This window comes from Betta splendens, chromosome 6 (genome assembly GCF_900634795.4).
Source record: "Betta splendens chromosome 6, fBetSpl5.4, whole genome shotgun sequence".
Lineage (NCBI taxonomy): Eukaryota > Metazoa > Chordata > Actinopteri > Anabantiformes > Osphronemidae > Betta > Betta splendens.
In genome coordinates, this window is record NC_040886.2 from 5,019,215 (window position 1) to 5,039,541 (window position 20,327).

A 20,327-nucleotide genomic window follows, 5' to 3' on the forward strand; every position below is an offset into this window, starting at 1 on the left:
CACGCTAACACCACAGTACTCGTCCACTGGTCTGCCATTCTCGTCTCATATCCGGGTGGGACCGAAGACGTCCAAACGCCACCACTGTCTGAGGAACGACAACCTGGGGGGCACAAACCACAGCTCTCCTCACATGTAGCATGTCGGACAGTGAGGAAATTACCAACACTTTCAAGTGGTTTGTCCAGAGACTTAGACACTGTGAGACTGGGTGGTGTTTGAGTGACTCCCACTGGTCCAGTCTGCTCACACACCGGAGCACAACACAGCCGTCTGCTTAGGCATCTGTTTACACGCACATCTGCCTGAGCGTGACCGTGTGAAGTGACATTAAACTTGTTTTAACGGTGACCGTGAGGCCATTGTTTACTCTGATGCTTGAAGTGATTGTTGTGGAAGCTTACAGGTTTCCAGACATATTTGTTTTTGCTTAAAGGACAGTAACTTGTAACAGTAACTGTATGCGATGACCCAAATATTTAGCGAGTAAAATCTTCACATCGCTGTTTTTCTTTTTCACCCACCATATATGATACGTGTGGTGGTCAGAGGTACAAGCCCAGAATTTCCAGCTCCCATGACTGGGATCCTGTGATGCAGACTATGGTCATATGATGATGGACGCTACTGTACAGGAAACCCCTGCTTCTGTGTGTGGTCACTTAATGATCATCTACTGAGCTAAAAGTTGAACCTGCTGGTTTCAATCCAGCTTTCCTGTGGGCAGTAGCAGAATGTCCAGGCCTCAAACTGAAACCTCCTGCTGGTGAGTTATCGACACCTGACCATTTACATCATATTGTTTCTGAAGGATTTTAAGTGAGTGAGGTCTTCTCCAAACTTCAGACTCAAGTAACACAGTTTGAATCAAACAAATTGAATCAAAATGACCCAAATATGAGCAAAAAAACACCAAAATACATTTTTTTTAATGAAAACAATTTTATTTAGGATCACAACCTTTTCTTTGAAGCCGTAAGGTATTTTCCACATAAAGATGAGCTGCTGCTGAATCAGAGGCGCCTGACGTGATGACGTTCCTGACAGACTGTCTGCCGCTGCCTCGGCCGGCGTGTTGCGACCTGCTGTCCCGGCAGGAAAAGCAGCTTCAGGAGAGCGTCCCAGAGGAGCCGCGGGGGCCGAGGTGGCTCCAGCTTGTTGTTGAGATAGGAGGCTGCTACAGTCAGCCTCCCTCCCCCGGGACGCTCGTCTGTTATCATCTCTGTCAATTGTTGGTTCTCCTAAATTAAAGAGCCAGAGGCGACTGAGGCTGCTTCTCCTTCATATTACCAGACGCAGCAGATGCTGATAAACACGGTGGAAATTATCAGATATTAACAGTCTGAGGTGTTTCACATTGGGGTTGATCAGTCCATAATAAACACTTTCCTTCAGTCCACAGTAGTTTATTGGTGTTTTTTTTTTTTTGTTTTGGTGCCGGACCTGCACCTCACAGCTGAGACAAGCACTGTTAAACCGGGCTGGAAGCTGTGGACTCTCAGACACTTGTCTTCTGCTTGTGTTGTGGTTTGGTTCCGCCAGATGGTCATGGGTTTTAATTTAATGCTAATATTAATTATAGGTGTAACCCTAGTTTTCTATTATATCCGTATGCTTAAAAGCGACAACATTTGATTCCATCTTTTGGTGGCTTTTGGTTTATTATTCATAATAAACACATTTTAAAACACATTTTAGTGTCACTTCTAGTATATGCATCAGTTCGTTCCAACTGTTATTTCTTTGTACTTCTCAGAAAAAAAGTCTTGACGTCTCTCAATTAATTCTAGGGAAAGAAAAAATTAGAAACATTTTTCTGCGCACAATGGGGAGAGAGCGCGAGCGAGCGAGTGAGCGAGCGAGGAGGGGAGAGAGAGGGGAGCGTGCATGCGCCGTCGGCAGACAGTGAAGCGCAACAGACACAAGGCTCATCCGCTCGCCTCCCCATTGACGTCAGAGCGGTATCACATGAAGGAGCAGGAACCAATCGCCACCGCGCTGTCGGAGAGTGTTGGCACTGTACGCCAAGATAGGGGAAAAGACTGAATAAAAGAAAACCGTGCCAGTGAGCCTGTAATGACCACCAGAGCCCGCGGAGGAGCCTAGCGCCGCCGCCATTGGATACGTCGCCTCTTTTCGCCTCCGTTTTACGCGCTCGCCGCGGTGGATTTGCGTGTTTGGCACCGGGGCGAACGGAAGGGATAAGGCCATGGCCCTAACGTATTGAGTAGCTCGCTGGTGGTGGGGGGAGGCGAGGCGCGCGCCGTCAAGGCGATTCATGGGGCATTGTGTGGCGAGAAAATGGTGGATTATTTGCGCTGTACCATAAAAAGCTCGCGCCGTGTGGATTTCCTGTCGTGAGACGTCGTTTCTGGGCCTGTCGGTGCGCGAGGTCGTGTTCTAGCGCTGCTAGGTAGGTAGGTACCCCCCCCCCCCCTCGGCTCCATTCGCACGACCTTACCCGCTTCTCCGCTGTCCGGGCCTACATGTAGGACTGTTGTGTTGCCGCGACGCGTTCACGGACACGACGTTCGGTTGGATTACTAAGATATGGATTTCAACAGCGGCGGAGGAGGCGGCGGCGAGATACACAACAACCAGTTCTATCAGTGCGAGGAGAACAAGCCCCTGCTGGGCGAAATGTCGGAGGGGAATAACAACACCAAGCTCGGCGCGGGGCCGTGCAAGAGGTCCCTGCACCACTGCAACAGCAGCGGCATGCGCTACAAGCTGCTCCACGAGGGCGACATCCAGGTGTGCGTGGTCAAGCACCCCCGCACCTTCCTCAGCAAGATCCTCACCTCCAAGTTCCTGCGGAGGTGGGAGCCGCACCACCTCACGCTGGCAGACAGCAGCCTGACCTCGGCCACCGTGAGTTGCCTTTTAGCTCCGCGAGCGCGCGCGTGTGTGTGTGTGTGTGTGTGTGTGTGTGTATGCTTGTGTGTGCGCGCGCAGCTGTTTGTCTTGTCTGGATGTGGCAAAACGGGCGTCGAGATTACGCACGGGCTGATGTTGACGCAGTTTCCGAGCAGCGTCGCGGGCCTCTGCTCTGTCCACAGGCCCGCCGGCGCCCACGCGTCCCCCCCGCTCCCGGCCCGCCGCCGTGGCACAGTGTGAGCACTGGCGGGCAGCGAGGAGTCCCTCAGCTGGAGCTCGGCCTCCGCTCCGTCCACGGGCTGCTTCTGTCCTACATCTCCGCGGTGCGTTTGGAGTCTTGGCACTCAGTGGCAAACGCGTGAGCGTGTCTCTTCTTCGTGCGTGCGTTAGCTTCCTATCAGCCGTCCACGCTAATCGCCGAGCGGAGGTCAGTTCAGCCTTCTTGTCGTCTCACACCAGCACTGATTGCTGTTTGCGTTGCTTGTTGTGGGTGTAGCTCTGATGATAAGTCAATGACGCACCGAGGACATTTATTTAGGATTGTAGAAAGACGCTTTCTTGGATAAGGCTCTGTGGTGGAGGTGAGGTGGATGAGCCCTGCATTCCTTCAGACAATCCACCGTGGACCCTCCAGTGCTGCCCCGCTCCAGATCTCCTCTGTCTGTTGACCTGCCTGAATACCCCACATTGCCGTCTGACTGATGCATGTGAACACAGTGAGATCAAAAGAACCTCAGATCTGCACTCGAGCCCTTCCCGCTGAGTCCATCAGCATCAGTGGTTACGGTCCCAGATCCAGGTTCCTGCAAGAACCTGTGGCTGGTGAGAAACTCACATGGTCAGTTTCTTTCTTGAGTCAATGCCCAAATGCATTTAAGCGTAAGAATGTAAAAGGGGTTTTTGCGTTGTAGACTTGAACATGTCTCTTGAGTTTGGATCATTCTCCTGATCACCTAAAGGGACGGCAGCCGTGTTAGAACCAGTGACCTATTTTACAGGCGGCTTCATGAACCCAGTGTTCTGGTCCGTGGTCGAACACTAAGCAGGTGTTTTTAGTTGTTGAATTCTCACCAAGCAACGCAACATTCACCTCAAGTCACAAGATCTCTCCTGCATCTTCAGACTGGAAGTAATCTGGTTAATTCTAGGACACAAACCAGTGTCTGGAAGTGAGAGGCGACATAAAGTCTAGAGAGGAGCTGAGATGAGGCCTCCTCCCTGAGCGTGACCCCCACGCTGCAGACGCTCCTCTTCCTCAGCGCTCGTCCTGTGGTCTCAGCCATCGGCCTTTCGTAGCCAACGTGAACCACGGCGCCGCGTCCGACTCCGATGCTAACCCTGCGCTCGGCGTCAAGTCGCGTGAGGCCACTTGTGTGTTCGCTGTGCTCAGCTGCTGTGCTTGTGGTCCAACAGAGCACTCGAGTGGGCAGTAGAACAACGCCGACCCACTTGTTCTGCTCTCCAGCAGAGAGAGCGCTTCCAACGAGGAGGCACGGCCCACCACCAGCTGCCAACAGCTGTATGGGAGGACGGGCTGCTCTAAACGGAGCTGGCTCAGTGTCCGTGCAGAGAGCCGTTTCCTCATAGACCTGCCCTCATAGACTCACCACAACCACAGCTGACGTATTTGCGTAAGAAGGCCTCCAGCGCGAGCGGCTACTTCCTGTGCTGTGGCTGCGTGGTTGCGCAGCGAGCACAGGCCTCGTCCTGCCGCCTGGAGCCGGGAGGCCGTTGCCCCTGGATAGGAGCGTGGAGCAGACTGGTTCCGCAGAAGGTGGAGGCGCTGCTACTGCGGCTCCGCGGGCATCGGTGGTGCTGGAGTTGCTGCCTGGGCGTTGGGTTCGCGCACATAGATCTGCAGTCAGCTGATGGTCGGCTCAGTGCAGGGCTGTCACCAGCGGTGGAGCATCATTAGGACAGTGTGGCATCAGAACCCTGCCATGTAAATGAGCGTGTGCATGAGGAAGGCTAATGATAATGTTGCATTTGACTCTGTGGCAGTATAAAACAAAACACTAAGTCAGCTTCCTGTTGTGGTCGGTAGTTCGTCATGAGCCGTGTTCTTTCTTTAGACAGGCGTCACCTCCGTGTGCTCCTACATGTAATCTCGACAGCAGAACGTCCTGCTCATGTTCTCCTTACTGAAGCAGAAGCAGCACAACGTGTGTCCACGCAACGAGGGGAAGAGAAGCGCAGCGTGAGCACACACTCGCCTCGATATGCAAATACTGGATCCTCCCGGCTCTGTTTGAACAATGCAGCCATTAAGCAAAGCTATGAGTGATCGCTGGGAATGTTGCCACTTGGTGCCTTACTGATTTATGAGCCTTGGTATAGAGTCGAACGGCGCTGTTTCCTGCTTCTGCCTGATGTGTCTGCAATGTGAAGAAGTCCACAAACACAGCGCAGGCTGTAGCGGACACACACACACACACACACACACACACACTCTCTCTTCACGTCTCCTCGTCTTACTCATTTGTTCTGTTTATGTTACGCTGACTCGCTTCGACTCCTCGTTGGCATGATTCAGTGATTTAATGCACATCTGTTCCAGTGCAGAAACAAGCAGACGTCTCACAGAAGCTCCTCTGTGCATATTCTAAAAATCTGACTTGCTGGATACTCAGTATATGCAGGAGCATGGTGACGCCACTAACAGCACAGGGCTGATTAGAGTGAATCCTCTGAGCTGATCCGGCTGTAGCACAGCGTCATCATGTTCAGTCCAGTGATTGTTAAATTCCTGCGGCCGTTTTTGATTTGATCATTGTGTCTGGGCTCATAGTCTCCATCGCTTGAACCTCGAAGCTTTGTCCATTTTAAGGCCTGGAAGTAAGTGTGTGTGTGTGTGTGTGTGTGTGTGTGTGTGTGTGTGTGTGTGTGTGTGTGTGTGTGTGTGTGTGTGTGTGTGTGTGTGTGTGTGTGTGTGTGTGTGTGTGTGTGTGTGTGTGTGTGTGTCACTATCCTCACAACAAAGATAGAAGAGAGGAAACAAGATTTGAATGAAAATAAGTTGTGTTTAAAGTAGAGCCGTGTGTCATGATGTGTAGTTCTACATCAGATGAGGGAAATTACAGGTGCATTTGTACCACAATAGTGTGAATGGACCAAAGGGCTGTAGCTGGAGAGAGGGGGCCTAGAGCTGGAGCTTCTTTTTAAACTGACTTTACTCATAATCCAATTAGTGCTGAACAAACAGCTGTAACGAGCAGAAAGGACGCCGACATCCACGGATGATAATAAAGGACCAGATACCGGAGTCAAGCCGCTAATGAGATAATGTGATGGTCATGATATGAAACAGAGCTTAAACGATATTTGGTGTGTGTGGCATCGAGGGAAAACGGAGCTAAGTAATGTCAACCTTACTTTATATGACACATTAAAGCTTGAAGTGGACCCATCCACAGATAACTCCACCTCTGAATTAAACACATGTTCTGTCTGAAGCCATATGCTGTGCAAACAAGCTGTTTATTAGTTCAGCAGAAGTAACTGCAGTCTGTTAAAATGCAAAATGACCTGAGGCTGCCTGAATGAAATGACGTGCTAATGCAGACGATGCAAAGCAGCTTCAGGGCCTGTTGGCCTGACCAGTAGCCTCCAGAACCTCCGTCCTGCTGAGGAGACTGAAGGCGCATCACGCATCCACTTCACATACGTCTCTGTGGTAAATGATGTTTACTGACCTTTGACCTCCCGCTACAGGCGTGATCTCCGCTCAGCAGCATTTATGGGCTTGTTTTGTTTTTAAGCTTTTCAGTCTGACAGCTGCTGTTCTGTTTGGGTTCATCGCTCCAGCTGTTACCTGCAGTGGTTCCTCACATTTGTACAAGCAGACATGAACAGAAACATTTGTCACCAGGTACAGAAGCAGATGTGGGAAGGACACATTACATGTGTCATATCCCTCCATCCTGTTGTTGGGTGTTGGAAATGCTGTAGAGCTGTCATGAGTCCACGAGTTTCAGTCCTTGTGACATGTTGATGGCGTTGTTTAAGGATCAGCCTGCTGTCATGTGACTGCTGCATATGAAACCCAGACGTGAGACGATGGTGCTGGGGGTGACGCAGCCTCTGCTGTGCTTTCTGACTGGAGCTGGATTAAAGAATGTGCTCGGTGTGTTTTATCAGAACAGCACGTTTTAAAAAGAAATAGAAGTGAAAGAAGGAACAAAGAGAGAGACTGGCTGTGGACGGAGATTACGAGAAAATGAAGGGAAGAAACCAAAGAAGCGCGTTAACCGAGAACGGACGGATGAGGGAAGTCTGGAGAAGCCAGCGTGGCCGACGGGGCCGTGCTTCCGTTGAAAGGCTGCGCGTCCGTTGGGCACAGTTGGAGTTTTCCCTGTAGCTACGTATCAGCAGCTGATAGCGTGTTGATTACACGTGCTGACACGTCACGCTCCAAAGTCACACCGCGGCTCAAAGTTAAACAACACTAGCCTTTTGCTGCACGTGTCGCTGCGGATGAGACTTTCTGTCCCGAGACCAGTTCAGCCAGTGAGGAACTGGGATGCCGTCACTACAGGAGAAGCCGAAAGCTTCACTTCTGTCTCTCTGAATGGTTTTGGAGACTATACATGCAAACAGCTGCTGTTTTCTTCCATATACTCAGTGACAGAGCTTATGTTTGGTTGGTTCTATGATGTTTTCTGTATTTTCTTTTTGTTGGCTGTTTATTCTCCTCCAGTAGGTGTTTGGTCGCCTTGTAGGGGCCACCGATCATCCAGTCCTAAGGCCCAGTCCTCTACTCAGTATTGAGGAGCTGTTTCAAGTCACCCACAGACCTGAGGACAGATCTGATCCACCCTTGGAGTTTACAAAGCGTTGAGAGCGGCCGACGAGTCCACAGAGTCACTGCCCCAAAGTCTCCTAGATACTCGGCCGTTTTGAATGAAGTGGATCTCCCTCATTGTTGATACCATGTCATGCTCTTTGTCTGCTTCTTGGACTGAAAACACACCACATACGTCTCCATCTCCCTGTTTCTATAGCAACACGGCAGCAAAGAGATAAGAGGAGCCGTAGCATCTGCCAGCCCTCCTCCGCAATGAAAGCAGAGCAGAAGGAGATGGAATGAGGGGAAAAGGGGGAAGACAGAAGGTTAGAAAAACAGAGTTAATGACAAGGATGAGGCCAGGGAAGGCTGAGGACGGGAGGCGGCGCTGTGTCCAGGACGGCGTATCCATGGCAACCTCGGCTGCTTATCAGAAAATTGAAGCTCCTTGTGTTTGCGTTCTGCCCTGCTGCTGTCACTTCGCCATCACAACATTTACTGTACCTCCCTCAGCAAACACGATCACAAGTGTCTCCGTGTTTGGCACCTTGTGTCGTCCGTTGGCGTGTTCGCCTCCGATCCATCTCAAACAGCAGAAGTTTGGCAGCGAGGCCGCAGACGGAGGCAGACGCGGCTGTTTACTATGTGGATGCAAAGAGACACCAGTACGTTGTGGTCTCTGGTCTGGACCCGGCTGGACGGTTCATCCGACCAGTGTCTACACGTTCACCAGCTGCTTCCGTCCTTTTTGCACTCGTTTGTCTCCTTATAGCGGTGCGGTAGCGGCCAGGCCTTTGGATGTGGCAGTAAACGCGTCAGCTGTGGTTCCTCTTTTTGCTTCTCTGTTGTTTCACTTTGAATCAGCCGGTTCACACTTTGACTGTCTCTGCTCAGGTGGTTTAAGGCTGTGTAGCACCAACAAACTCATAGAATTTCTCCCCTCCATAAAATCAGCTCTGACTTCCTGATTTGGGACGCTAACCAGTTGTGTTTTTATTCTTTGCTCTGCGTGAACGTTGCCGTGGCGACCTTCTCATCTCCACCTCCCCTCCCTCGACGCCTCTGCCGGCATCACGGCTCCAGCCTGTTGCATTCCTTGCTTCAGCCCGTGAGGGAGCAGCCTCTGACGTGTCGGTGTGGACAGACAGTTTGACTGCGACGGAGTCATGCAGTGACGCCGGCTCACTCATCCGCTGATTCACTCACTTCCCAGTTTGCGTTGGTGACGGACACGTGTCTTATTGTCATTCGGAGCTCGTCGGTGGAGGCTGAGCCCGGCCTCCTTTTATTTATATATGCCCCCCTCCCCCTTTCTCTCTGAAGACTATTCTGTTCCTGAGTCCGGAAACTTGTGGTCATTTGTCAGCATTTCTGTAATCGTCGTGAGACTAGCAAACAGGTTGTGGCCTGTTACTCAGTTGCATCTGCCTTCAGTCTCTCGCAATGGTGAACGTCTTGTACTGTGTGTGTGTGTGTGTGTGTGTGTGTGTGTGTGTGTGTGTGTGTGTGTGTGTGTGTGTGTGTGTTCATTCATGACTCACGGCTACATGAACAAAGTCTTTCTAGCTTCTATGTTTGTGTATTTGTGTGATTAATGGATTTTGCTAAATTGATTTTCCACTTAGCGGCTGGATTCACTGGGAACTGTATCAGCTGATAAAGCCTGTGCTCGCAGCCTTTGTTTGGCCGAGCTGTTTGCTCAGGGAAGGTTAGCCCAGGATATGTTTCTTTCTGTCTTTCCAGCTGACTGCCAGTAAAAATAACTGCCTTTTCTTTCTGCGCCTGTTTAAATACGCAGCGTGTGTAAATGTTAACGTCCCCTGCCTGCTCTCTCCCCTCCAGCCCACCGGCTACATGGAGACGTCCCTGTCCTACAGCACCATAGAAGACCTGCAGCTCCTCTCATGGGACAATGCTCCAAAGTACTGTGTCCAGCTCAGCTTCCCAGGCGGCACCGTCCTGCTGCAGGTGACGAACGGCCAGGCATTCATTTTACAAATCAGCAGACAGATGCCGCACAGGTCAATTCATAATCAGCACAGCTGTTTGTGATGGTGAACACACGAACTACCGAGGGACAGAGCGATAAAGCAGCTTTCTAGAGTAAGGACAGCAGCAGAACCTGCTGAGGGACCCTGAGTTGAGCCTGACTCTGACCCTGGACCCCCAGACATCAGAGAGCACAGAGGTTCTGTTGCACATTGGTCCAGTTACCTCAGACACTTCAAGGCATTATGGTCAGCAGTGTATATTTACAACCATGGTTTTGTTTGATTACTCCTGCTGATGGTGGTTTGGACCATCGCCAGCAAAACCAAGATTAGTCAAGGTTCCGGATTGAAAACAATAGAACAAGGCGACATCCACAGACCGATACAACCATAGAAACGTGAAAAGGTTTAAAGACGAGTACACGAAAAGACGCAACAGCAGCACAGCACTGATACCTGCTCAGCTCATGTGTGTAGTGTGTGTGTGTGTTTAGTGTGTGTAGTATGTTTAATGGTAATATTTGAAAACTGGCCTGGAGACACTGGTGAATTAAATCTAGATAAAATTCTGGGCAATGTCAGAGGCCATTTCGTCCAGTAAGTTCTAATTTTAGAACAAGTCAATCACTTGTCTGTAATTAAGTTAATTAGTTACTAATTAGACTGTCTCTAATTAAATAAAAATGTTGTCTGTCATCATCTAACATTACTTCACTGCAGAAGGAAGCAGAGAGTTTGTAGTTTCTGATTAATTTTGGTTAAGAAAAGTTGAGGCTCTGTGTTGTCCACAAATATGCTTCAATTTCTCAAACTGCACATATAGAAGGTTCTTTATTATCAGTGAAGAGGCACATTCGTATTTACACCATGTTGGACTTATGTTAACACACACACAATGCCTTTCATCTCTTGTGTAACTAAGTGTTTGTGTCTCTGTGTTTGTGAACATGGCTACAGGCAGCGAACAGCTACCTGAGGGACCAGTGGTTTCACTCCCTGCAGTGGAAGGTACAGTGGCTGCCCGTCCTTAAAGGATTCCACATGCGCTCACGCTTGTTAAAACAGCAACTCAGATATGATTTTCTTTATTTATTGCACAAAACAGGCATTTGCTCATTGAATGTTCATTTCAGAACTGATGAGATGATGACACACAGGAACATTCCAAATGCTTATTAGTCCCTGTGTTTTCCTCAGAAAAAGATCTACAAGTACCGCAAGGTTCTGAACAACCCGAGTCGCTGGGACGTGGTGCTAAAGGAGATCAGAGCGCTGGTGGACATGGCTCTGACGTCGCCGCTGCAGGACGAGTCCATCCACCAGGCTCCCCTGCACATCATCTCCACGCTGCTGGCTGAGGTAGCACTTCCTGTTCTGCTTTATAGATGATTTCATACAGGGTCAGGGTTGCTGACTTACACATGAACTGTTTGTTGGTGCTGCATAAGTCGAGGCCTCTGTGACCTTAATGCATCTTGTGTCCTCCTTCACAGAACTCCAACCTGAGCCCTCAGGACCATGAGAACATCATTGTGGTGAGTAGGAAGCTGCTGGAGTTAATGATTGATGCCCCGACTCCTCCCCCGCGTTGGTGTTTTTTTTGTGTGTGTTGTGGCCTGTTGTGGTTGACGTCTGGACACAGCGTAGCAGCTCGATGCTAATGTTTGTGTAGCTCAGCCAGGGGCTGAATGCTGGCTCTCAGCCAGGGTAAATAAGAGATAGGATATGGAAATACTTATCTGTGTGCGCTTTCAGGCCATCGCTCCTCTTCTGGAAAACAACCACCCACCTCCGGACCTGTGTGAGTTCTTCTGTAAGGTAAGGGCTGGTGCTGCACCGTCGGCTCCACAGGTTTACAGCAGGTGCGTCCTCTGACCACTGTTGTTGTGTATTGCAGCACTGTCGGGAGCGGCCGCGGTCAATGGTCGTGATCGAAGTGTTCACTCCTGTGGTCCAGAGAATCCTCAAACATAACATGGTGAGTTAAGGCTTCAGCGCCGTGTGTTATAACAGAGATCATGCTTTAAAAGCTCTACTTCTGTCTTTTTAATTGTGCTTTTGTTTCTAGGATTTTGGGAAGTGCCCTCGACTTCGTCTCTTCACTCAGGAATACATCCTGGCTCTCAACGAGCTCAACGGTGGGATGGAGGTTGTAAAGAAGTTTGTCCACAGGTAAAGCGCGTTCAGCGCGGCCCAAAGCCGAGCCGGACCTTTACCGTCTCTAACCCGACCCGTGTCGTTGCAGCATGCACGGCCCGACGGGCCAGTGTCCCCACCCGCGCGTCCTGCCCAACCTGGTGGCCGTGTGTCTGGCTGCCATTTACTCCTGTTATGAGGAGTTCATCAACAGGTCAGTCTGTCTCACGCACTCACGAGGTTGGACATCAGACCAACTGCTCCTGTTCCGGTTCCCTACACAGCTTTTTGTGTTGGTTTCTATAGGTTATAATGAGTCATATCTGCTTTAGGATGAACTGGAGCTGAATCAGCGCCTCTTCACTTATAGTAACAGTGGTTTAGCAGGAATTTCTACAGGCTAATCACCAGAAATACAGAATGAACATGATGCTTAGACTCCTAGATGAACTTAACGCAGTCTAGTTACTATGGCGATTTATTCTGTGAACTGATCCAGGAACAGTTAAATTCATGCATCATGATTACTGCCAGGTTTAGTGTTATGAAGATGTATGTTTGGTGTTATATGTAAGTAAACACCGTTTGTGTCAGAACAAGGCTCTAAACTGTGAAACTTCATTCTCTAGTTTTTCAAAAAGGAACCTTTTATATATTATAGGTCGAGGCAGCATGGGTTGTTTAATGACAACATTCATATGAAGTGAATGGACCAGTCGGCCCCACACTGTCTCTAATTTAGACGCCTCGTGTGTCTTTGCTCAAACCAGGATGTTTCACTAAACTGAACATCTAAAATCTACTTGTGAGCCGTGGAGCTGTGGAGTTTATTTAGACGTGACTGTCACTTCCACACACACAGGTCATTGCTTCAGCTCTGAATCAGTTGTGTGGACTGATTCAGACATGTGGCATTTCATTGGCGTCGTAGCAGCTCAGCTCAGATCAAACCGGTCCTGTTTGCGTTGCCTTCGGCTTCTCCCCCGTTTTCTGCTGAAGAGGTGACGTTCCTGTGTCTGTGCTCCACGGGGGTTGTTGTGTTGATGTTACATAGTCTGCCTTGACTCTTCAGAGTCATCTCCATAGTGTCATTGACCCTCGAGAGGAACTTCTTTTTCCAAAACTGCAGCGCACAGAAGCGTTCTCTGTGGCAGCCGTCTCTCCTGGCCCTCACTTCATCCCGTTCCCTCATGTCGTTTCCTCTTTCCTCCTTCCTGAGTTTTGCATTCGTTCTCTCCTGTTTTGCTGCAGCCGTGACAACTCCCCCAGCCTGAAGGAGATCAGAAACGGCTGCCAGCAGCAGAACGACCGCAAGCCGCCGATGCCGCTCCGACTGCTGCGCCCCGAGCCCCCCACGCCTCCGCCCGCCACCATCCTCCCCCTCTCCCCCAACCCCAGTCCTCCCCAGCCGCCCCCCGCCGCCCCCGCAAACCCCGTCGCGCCCGTCCCTATCTCCTCCCCGACGCCCACCCTGCCCCTCTCCCCTCCGCCCTCCGTGGTCAACTCCAGCGAGATCCTGGTGGAGCTGGAGCGGAACAACTCGGCCAACGTCGGGCGGAAGGGCGGTCCGGCGGGGGGCGACAGTGAGCCCAACCTGATCGACTGTTTGCTTGTGAGCCCAGCCCTCAACACGCTGTCCATCCAGCTGCCGGCGCAGGCCGACCGCGTGCTGGGCTGCTTCGCCCTCATCCTCAAGATGCTGTGAGTTCACACAGAGTCAGCCCTTACAGTCTTATTAATTCTCCACTGTAACATATTTTCCATGTACATACACACGCACACAAGAATGTATGCTGTTGTGAGCAGTGCCTCCATTTTTACCTGTTAACCTGACTCGCATCTTGTCGCTGCCCTCAGGTCAGACTATGATGACTGGAGACCGGCCCTGGCCAGCCTGCTGCAGCCCATCCCCTTCCCTAAAGAGTGAGGCTCCACACACGTACACCTCTGGTGCCCTTCCACTACAGTCAGTCACTTACCAAACAGCTGGCAACACACAGCGGTGCTGAAACTAGTCACAGGCAACCAAGTGATACAGAATCCATAGCTCTCATCTACTTTTAAAGCTAGCGATCCAGTGTGGAGCTGTGTTGGAGTCTGTGGGATGAAAATTAGCTGTGGACTCACTGTACAGCGCGTAATCAGGTGTAGCTGTTAGACACTTCCAGCCTAAGTGTCGTCAGCCTGTCTAGGGACCTGCTGCTGACATAGGTGATGTCACCCAGGGAGCACAGAGTCCTCACCCCGAGCTTCATTAGTGTTGACTGGTGGATCACTTGTTTGTTTGAAACTGTGTCACACCTGTAGCTCACCTGCGCCACTGTTGCCTGGTCCATGGCTCTCACGTCATTAGGAGAGGCAACAACACTCGCCGGTAGCTACACACAAACACACATACACACAATAACCAAATAACATATGACAGCGAATTTGCTCAGCTTCCACATTTCCTGAGCTGTAATTACAGCGAACCAGCGCTGAACTCGCTCTGACCTTGTGCTACTCAAGGTCATGACACTAACTGTGATCCCGTCTCTCTCTCCTCCTCCTTCCAGGGCGCTTGCACATGCCAAATTCACCAAGTAAGTAGCTCAGCCATATACACTCTTGTTCCCACATTTGAATTCCTCTGCCTCATTGTGACTTTCTGTCTGAACAGGGAACTGAAATATGTTATTCAGAGGTTTGCAGAGGATCCAAGGCAGGAGGTGGGTGTTGTTCCCCTGCGGGTTACCACTGTTTCAGTCTGAGTTCGGTTTTAAGTCCAGGTGTTTGTCCCCCAGGTCCACTCCTGCCTCCTCAGCGTGCGTTCAGGTAAAGACGGCTGGTTCCAGCTCTACAGCCCCGGAGGCGTGGCATGCGATGATGATGGGGAGCTCTTTGCCAGTATGGTGAGTGTACGCAGACACACACAGAGCTCCTGCCGCACTGATGAACAAGGTTAAGAGGTGACAGCCTTTCTTTCTCCTGTCTCCTAGGTTCATATACTGATGGGATCCTGTTATAAGACCAAGAAGTTCCTCCTGTCGCTGGCTGAGAACAAGCTGGGTCCCTGCATGCTGCTGGCTCTGCGTGGAAACCAGACCATGGTGGAGGTGAGTCTTGTCTGGACGTTCTCACAGTCTTCACTCACACACATTTAGCATTGTTTGCTTAGGACATGACAGGTTATGTATCTAATGGTCGTGTAGTAACTCAGACTGATGCCTGTTGGTGGAACCTTAATGGTTTTTATTTGACAAAGCCATAAAAAAAACTCGGTTCCTGTGCTTTTTCAGATCCTGTGTCTGATGCTGGAGTACAACATCATCGAGAACAAAGACACCCAGCTGCAGATCATCTCCACCCTGGAGAGCACCCAGGTCGGCCTCCGCATGTACGAGCAGCTCTGTGACCGGCAGCGAGAGCTCAAAGAGCTGGTAAGTGCGCGCGCACACACACACACACACACACACACACACACACACACACACACACACACACACAGACACTGCAACTGTGGCCAGAAGTATTAGCAATGTGAAAAATACATAACAAAGCAATTTGAAACTATAAGCTGAACATGAGAATTCAAGGTTTCTCAATTCTAAGACAAATACACTGACATCCAGTGTTAAAGACTGGAACCAGGTTTAAATCAGCACAATGATTGCTGGGTTTGGTTCTGGAGTATCTAAAGACACAAGGAGCAATTTCTCTGAAGACAAAGGCTGGCTCAGATTCAGTTAGTGATAAACAGTTTCTCAGTTTTTTCAGGAATAGGAATTACTCATGAATCTGTGAATGTGTCCTTTGCAGTCTCACTGGTCAACGCTGCCTTTCATTCTACTGCAGATTGTTTGTGTTGCGCTAATCATGGAAGGTCAGAAGGATTAGCTTTTCCACTAAAACGTAGATTTAGCCCATCTTCAGGCCTCCACTTCCTGTAATGTTTAGGTTTACTTATCGTGTGTGGTCAAATCAGAAGATGGGAGCTCCAACATGGGAGCACCTCTAATCGTATATGCTTTGGGCAAACATCATGTTCCTGGAAGCCTCTTGAAACAAAGATGTTGCAGAGGTTTAATGTGACATTTTAGCCATAACCCTGGATCCCAGAGACAAAGGCAGATAAGCAGCGGCTTCAGTCAGACAGGAAGGAGCCGTGGCTCAGAGCGAAACCATCCCTGCACCCATCACACACTTTAATGGGAGTCGTACTTAGAACAGAAACGATGGTGCTGTGATGGAAGGTTTAACATCAGGGCAGCAGGTTTTACCTGAGCCAACCTGTGGCTGATCCTGCAGGGCCTTAACTCCTGTTCTCTCCTCTGCAGCAAAGGAAAGGAGGCCCCACGAGACTCACGCTACCGTCCAAGTCCACGGTGAGATAAGGCACACGTTGACCTCGGCTCATTCTGTGCTGCACTGCCCTCTCTGAATACGCAATGTTTCTGTCACAGGACGCAGACCTGGCCCGTCTGTTGAGCTCAGGTTCCTTTGGGAACCTGGAGAACCTGAGCCTGGCCTTCACCAACGTCACCAGTGCCTGTGCCGAGCAGCTCATCAAGCTGCCTTCACTCAAACAGCTCAACCTCTGGTCCACACAGGTAAATGGTGACATCACACACAGACACGCGGCGGGTTCCCCGTGTGCTTCTGCCTCCAACCGTTCTCCTTCTCTCACCAGTTCGGGGACGCGGGTTTGCGGTTGTTATCCGAGCATCTGGCCTGCCTCCAGGTCCTGAACCTGTGCGAGACTCCGGTCACTGATGCTGGTCTGCTGGCTCTCAGTTGTAAGAAAACACACACTGAGCATTATCGCGAATGGATGAAGGTTGACGTTGTTTGTAAGCGTGCAACGGGACTTGCTCTGTTTCAGCCATGAAGAGCCTTTGCAGCCTGAATATGAACAGCACCAAGCTCACAGCGGACACGTACGAGGACCTGAAGGTAACAATGTGCCGGCGTCAAAGGCTCGTGAGGGGCCTGGATGACCTCCAGCATCGCTGAGCGTGTGTCTCTACTGACCTTGTGTTTCCTTTCAGGCCAAACTGCCCAACCTGAAAGATGTGGACGTTCGCTACACGGAGGCCTGGTGATTCACCCCCGCCCAAACCCAGCCAGACGCACACACAGACCCGGGTTCCAATGCATAACATAAATACAGCGGTGGCGTCACCCAGCCATCATCTTGTCATTAGACCAGGAGGTCCAACATCAGGCCAGCGGATCCCAGAAGCCACCCCCACCCCCCACATTTGTGTCTGAGCAGCTCTGACGTCACCACCAGCCCCTTCAGTGGCGTGACTCTGGACGTGTGTCACGTTGGTCTACATGACATATCTTGGACTTACCACACTCGTGTCGCCGACGTCCCACGGACCTCCCTTCTATCGACCTGGTCGGAGGACTATTGTAACTGTACCGGGACCTCCCCCTGCCCTCGTCCATATGTGGTCCCTCGGTTCCTCCCATTAGAAGCTTCTCCTCTACCCTGCCCCGGTGCGAGGAGACACTGGACACAGCAGCTCTCATTCCAACGACAATGTAGCTCCCCACGCGGACGGGCCCACATTGGCTGCCTGCAGCCGCTCACTGGTGAAGCCCTGCGTTGGGGAAGATTAGGCGCTACCTCTGAGAGCGAGCTGCAGACTGTGCCTGTTCCTCACACAGCACCTTCACACACGGGAGAAAAATGTTTTTACTAACTTGAATGAACATATTTTTCCAGACATCAGTGCTTTCATATATTGTGTTTCTATCTAAATCGTGTATATGAAGACGAACCCCAGTGACATTACACAAACAGGGAACGCTGAACAGCGATGGCCACATTTTTTCCTCTTTCGTTGCTCACCCATCACTATTTAATAGAACCGTTGTGTAGCAGTAGCCGCGTGGTCTGTGACCGCCCAGTGCTCCTGATTTCGTCCAAGCCGTAATGAAGTAGAAGCCCCCCCCCCCAGCTCCATCCTAACCGCTTGGAAAGAAAAAAGGCCAAACGTGGATTTAGTTTAGTCCTCTTGTTTTTTTGCACACTGTGTCGTTGTGGTTTGGGTGCTGTTCCCTGGACACTGCCCCCGCCCCCCCCCCCCCCCCCCCCCCCCCCCCCTGCTGAAGGACCACAGTGCCTCTAGAGCTGTGGATGGTTAGCTTCCATTCTCCTATCCTTATTTGCCATAACATGTAGGTGACATTTTGGTTCGTATGGATCGTCAGTGGACACACATGACTGAAGGGACTCTGCCTGTCGACATTCCCTCAACGTGTTTTCTGTCTGAACTGCCTGTCAAGTCGTCTCCTCTCTGTCAGCCTCCCTCTGACCATCCACCCATTTATTTATTTGTGGGCCTCCGGCCTGTGGACGACGGAGGCAGGGGCTGCAGCGAAGGACAGCATCCGTCCACTACTCGCTTTGTTTCTTATTTATTTGGTGCCATGACAAGTTTGCGTTTTGACCTGTTGGGGTCTGGCTTTAGGACCTCGTACTCTCTTTCATATTGTCTAGGATGTATATACAAGTGTGTGTATATAGCTCTCTCCTCGTCTGACCCCCCTTTCTTTCTTCATCTGTTTCTTTCAGCCTTGCCAGGCTGCTGTTGCCTTCATCTTATTTTTGTTGCTTCTCACACAAAGTGCACTGTAATCTTTAAAAAAATGTTTTAGATGCATAATATCTTTTAAGTTTCCGACATCTTTGATTTGATCATGTGTTACGTGTTCTTATTTGCATGTACATGTTGCTGCGTCGTCTGTTTTTGTTTAGGGTTTGCTTTTGTTTTGGGGTTTTTTTCTGTAATTTTGTTTTATAAAAGTTTTGAAATATGATAAAGGGTCTGATCACTATTTCACTGAGGTCAGGGACTGAAACTGAGAGATCCCGCTCATTTGTGATTGGCTCAGCTCTCGCTCATCCTGCTGTTGAACCAGAGTCATCATTTTTAGTGAGGCTGACGCGTCACAATAAGACTTTGACCATGTTCATATCAAAACTAACCCTATTGTTTCCTGCCACATAGCGACTGTATGTTACAGGTGCTCACGGTCCGCATTCGTGTTTAATACGTCCACATGCGTCACAGCTGATGATCACTGTAGTACTGTTTTAACTCTGGCAGCTTTTAGAGGTACACGTCAGTATTTTTGGAAATATGAACCCAGACACACTGGGCTAGCGTGGCCTAGCTTAGCCTAGCCTAGGCTAAAGACGGACATGTAAACTGTCTGGCACAGTCACAGAACTAGTATTTCTGCTTGGCCATACAGACATGAAAGCACATATTTCCAAAAAGTGCATCTGTTCCTTTAACCGACTGTCCAGTCCAGGGAGACCTGAACTCCTCTGTTCAGGCCCGGCTCGTCGAGGCCTGAGCCCAGCTCTCATGGCGCCGCATCCTGTGGAGCTCGCAGCACTTTGCTTTCCCATCCTGACTCTTTTCACAAGCTGTAAACACTTTCTACCGTTTTATACCAAGTTGTGTACAGAAGGAAGTGGGTCAGCCTGACAAATCGGACTGAAAAGACTGTTTCCCATGAATCGTTGTAGTAAATCCCTGTTTTGGCAGCTGAAACGAGGCCCTCGTGTTTCTCTCTCTTTCAGTCTTTCTCCGCGTTGATCTGCTTCTCCTGCTGGATTATTGCTATTACTGCTGCTCCGTGGCTGTTGTAATAAAAATACAAAAGACCGTCTACAGGAAAAATAACTATGATGTTTAATGATTTCAGTCAAATAAAATTGTCTGTGAATATGTTTCAGCTTTGCCTGCCGTGTGTTTACTGTGTCCATCAAACCATTTTTAATTAACAGTCTCACTTGTTGGGCCTTTGGGCAGTTAGTGCAGAGGAAGATACGAACACTCCTGACTATCATGGGTGAAGCCTTAAAAACTCAACGGTGCAAACAGGTGTGATCAGACCCGAGCGGCACAGCGGCCTCTACCGGCAACACGCTGCAACTGCTAAATGCACGTGAACGGCAACAGAGGCTTCTTCTTCGTCACATTATAGTGTACATAACGTCACTGAACGGTGCTGATCTGCCTTTATTATTATATAAACTTTGTATAACTTATGCATTTGCACTCCGCGTGTATTGTACAATTCACTACAGCTCCAACGTCATTATTACTCCTCTGCGTATGAAACGTGTCTCCTTACTCAGACAGTGGTAAAAAAGAGGCTATGGAAAGCCTAGAGGGTCACAAGAACGGCGTTTCCCATAGGCGTTATGTCAGATTGCGACGCGTCTCGTAATGCGTGCACGTGCGCGTCTTGTCACTACGTGCAGTCATGTGACTGAATTTTACCCATTGAGTATGCACCGTGTTCGTATGCAGGCAACGTCAGGATGGCCGAGCGGCCTAAGGCGCTGCGTTCAGGTCGCAGTCTCCCCTGGAGGCGTGGGTTCGAATCCCACTTCTGACATGTTGGTTTTGAATTCTTTGTTATATCCAAATGAATGAATCGACGTTGAAATTCAGAGTTCAGTATCTAAGAATACTTCAGAGATTTATATAGCTTTGTCAGGTTTATTTAGTAAGATTGTCCACTGGAATCAA

At 50.0% G+C, this 20,327-nt stretch overlaps 1 protein-coding gene and 1 non-coding gene across 2 annotated transcripts; both read left to right on the forward strand.

Moving 5' to 3' along the window:
* Window positions 1-55: 55 nt before the first annotated feature.
* cmip (c-Maf inducing protein) lies at window positions 56-19,524 on the forward strand. Its single transcript, XM_029154132.3, has 21 exons — window positions 56-2,871; window positions 9,503-9,628; window positions 10,609-10,659; window positions 10,849-11,010; window positions 11,145-11,186; window positions 11,407-11,469; window positions 11,549-11,629; window positions 11,720-11,823; window positions 11,897-12,001; window positions 13,039-13,488; window positions 13,645-13,710; window positions 14,343-14,369; window positions 14,447-14,495; window positions 14,571-14,678; window positions 14,766-14,882; window positions 15,066-15,206; window positions 16,104-16,151; window positions 16,230-16,376; window positions 16,457-16,562; window positions 16,649-16,719; window positions 16,815-19,524. The coding sequence occupies exons 1-21, from the start codon at window positions 2,551-2,553 to the stop codon at window positions 16,866-16,868; spliced, it is 2,439 nt and encodes an 812-aa protein (XP_029009965.1). The 5' UTR covers window positions 56-2,550; the 3' UTR covers window positions 16,869-19,524.
* Window positions 19,525-20,110: 586 nt separating this feature from the next.
* Window positions 20,111-20,193, forward strand: trnal-cag (transfer RNA leucine (anticodon CAG)). The gene has a single exon. It is a non-coding gene; the product is annotated as a tRNA-Leu (tRNA).
* The last annotated feature ends 134 nt before the right edge of the window (window positions 20,194-20,327 follow it).

Coding starts and splice junctions, on each gene's coding strand:
- cmip (XM_029154132.3), top strand. CDS start 2,551: ATGGATTTCAACAGCGGCGGAGGAGGCGGCGGCGAGATACACAACAAC. Junction 2,872..9,502: donor GCAGCCTGACCTCGGCCACC/GTGAGTTGCCTT, acceptor TCTCCCCTCCAG/CCCACCGGCTACATGGAGAC. Junction 13,489..13,644: donor GCCCTCATCCTCAAGATGCT/GTGAGTTCACAC, acceptor CGCTGCCCTCAG/GTCAGACTATGATGACTGGA.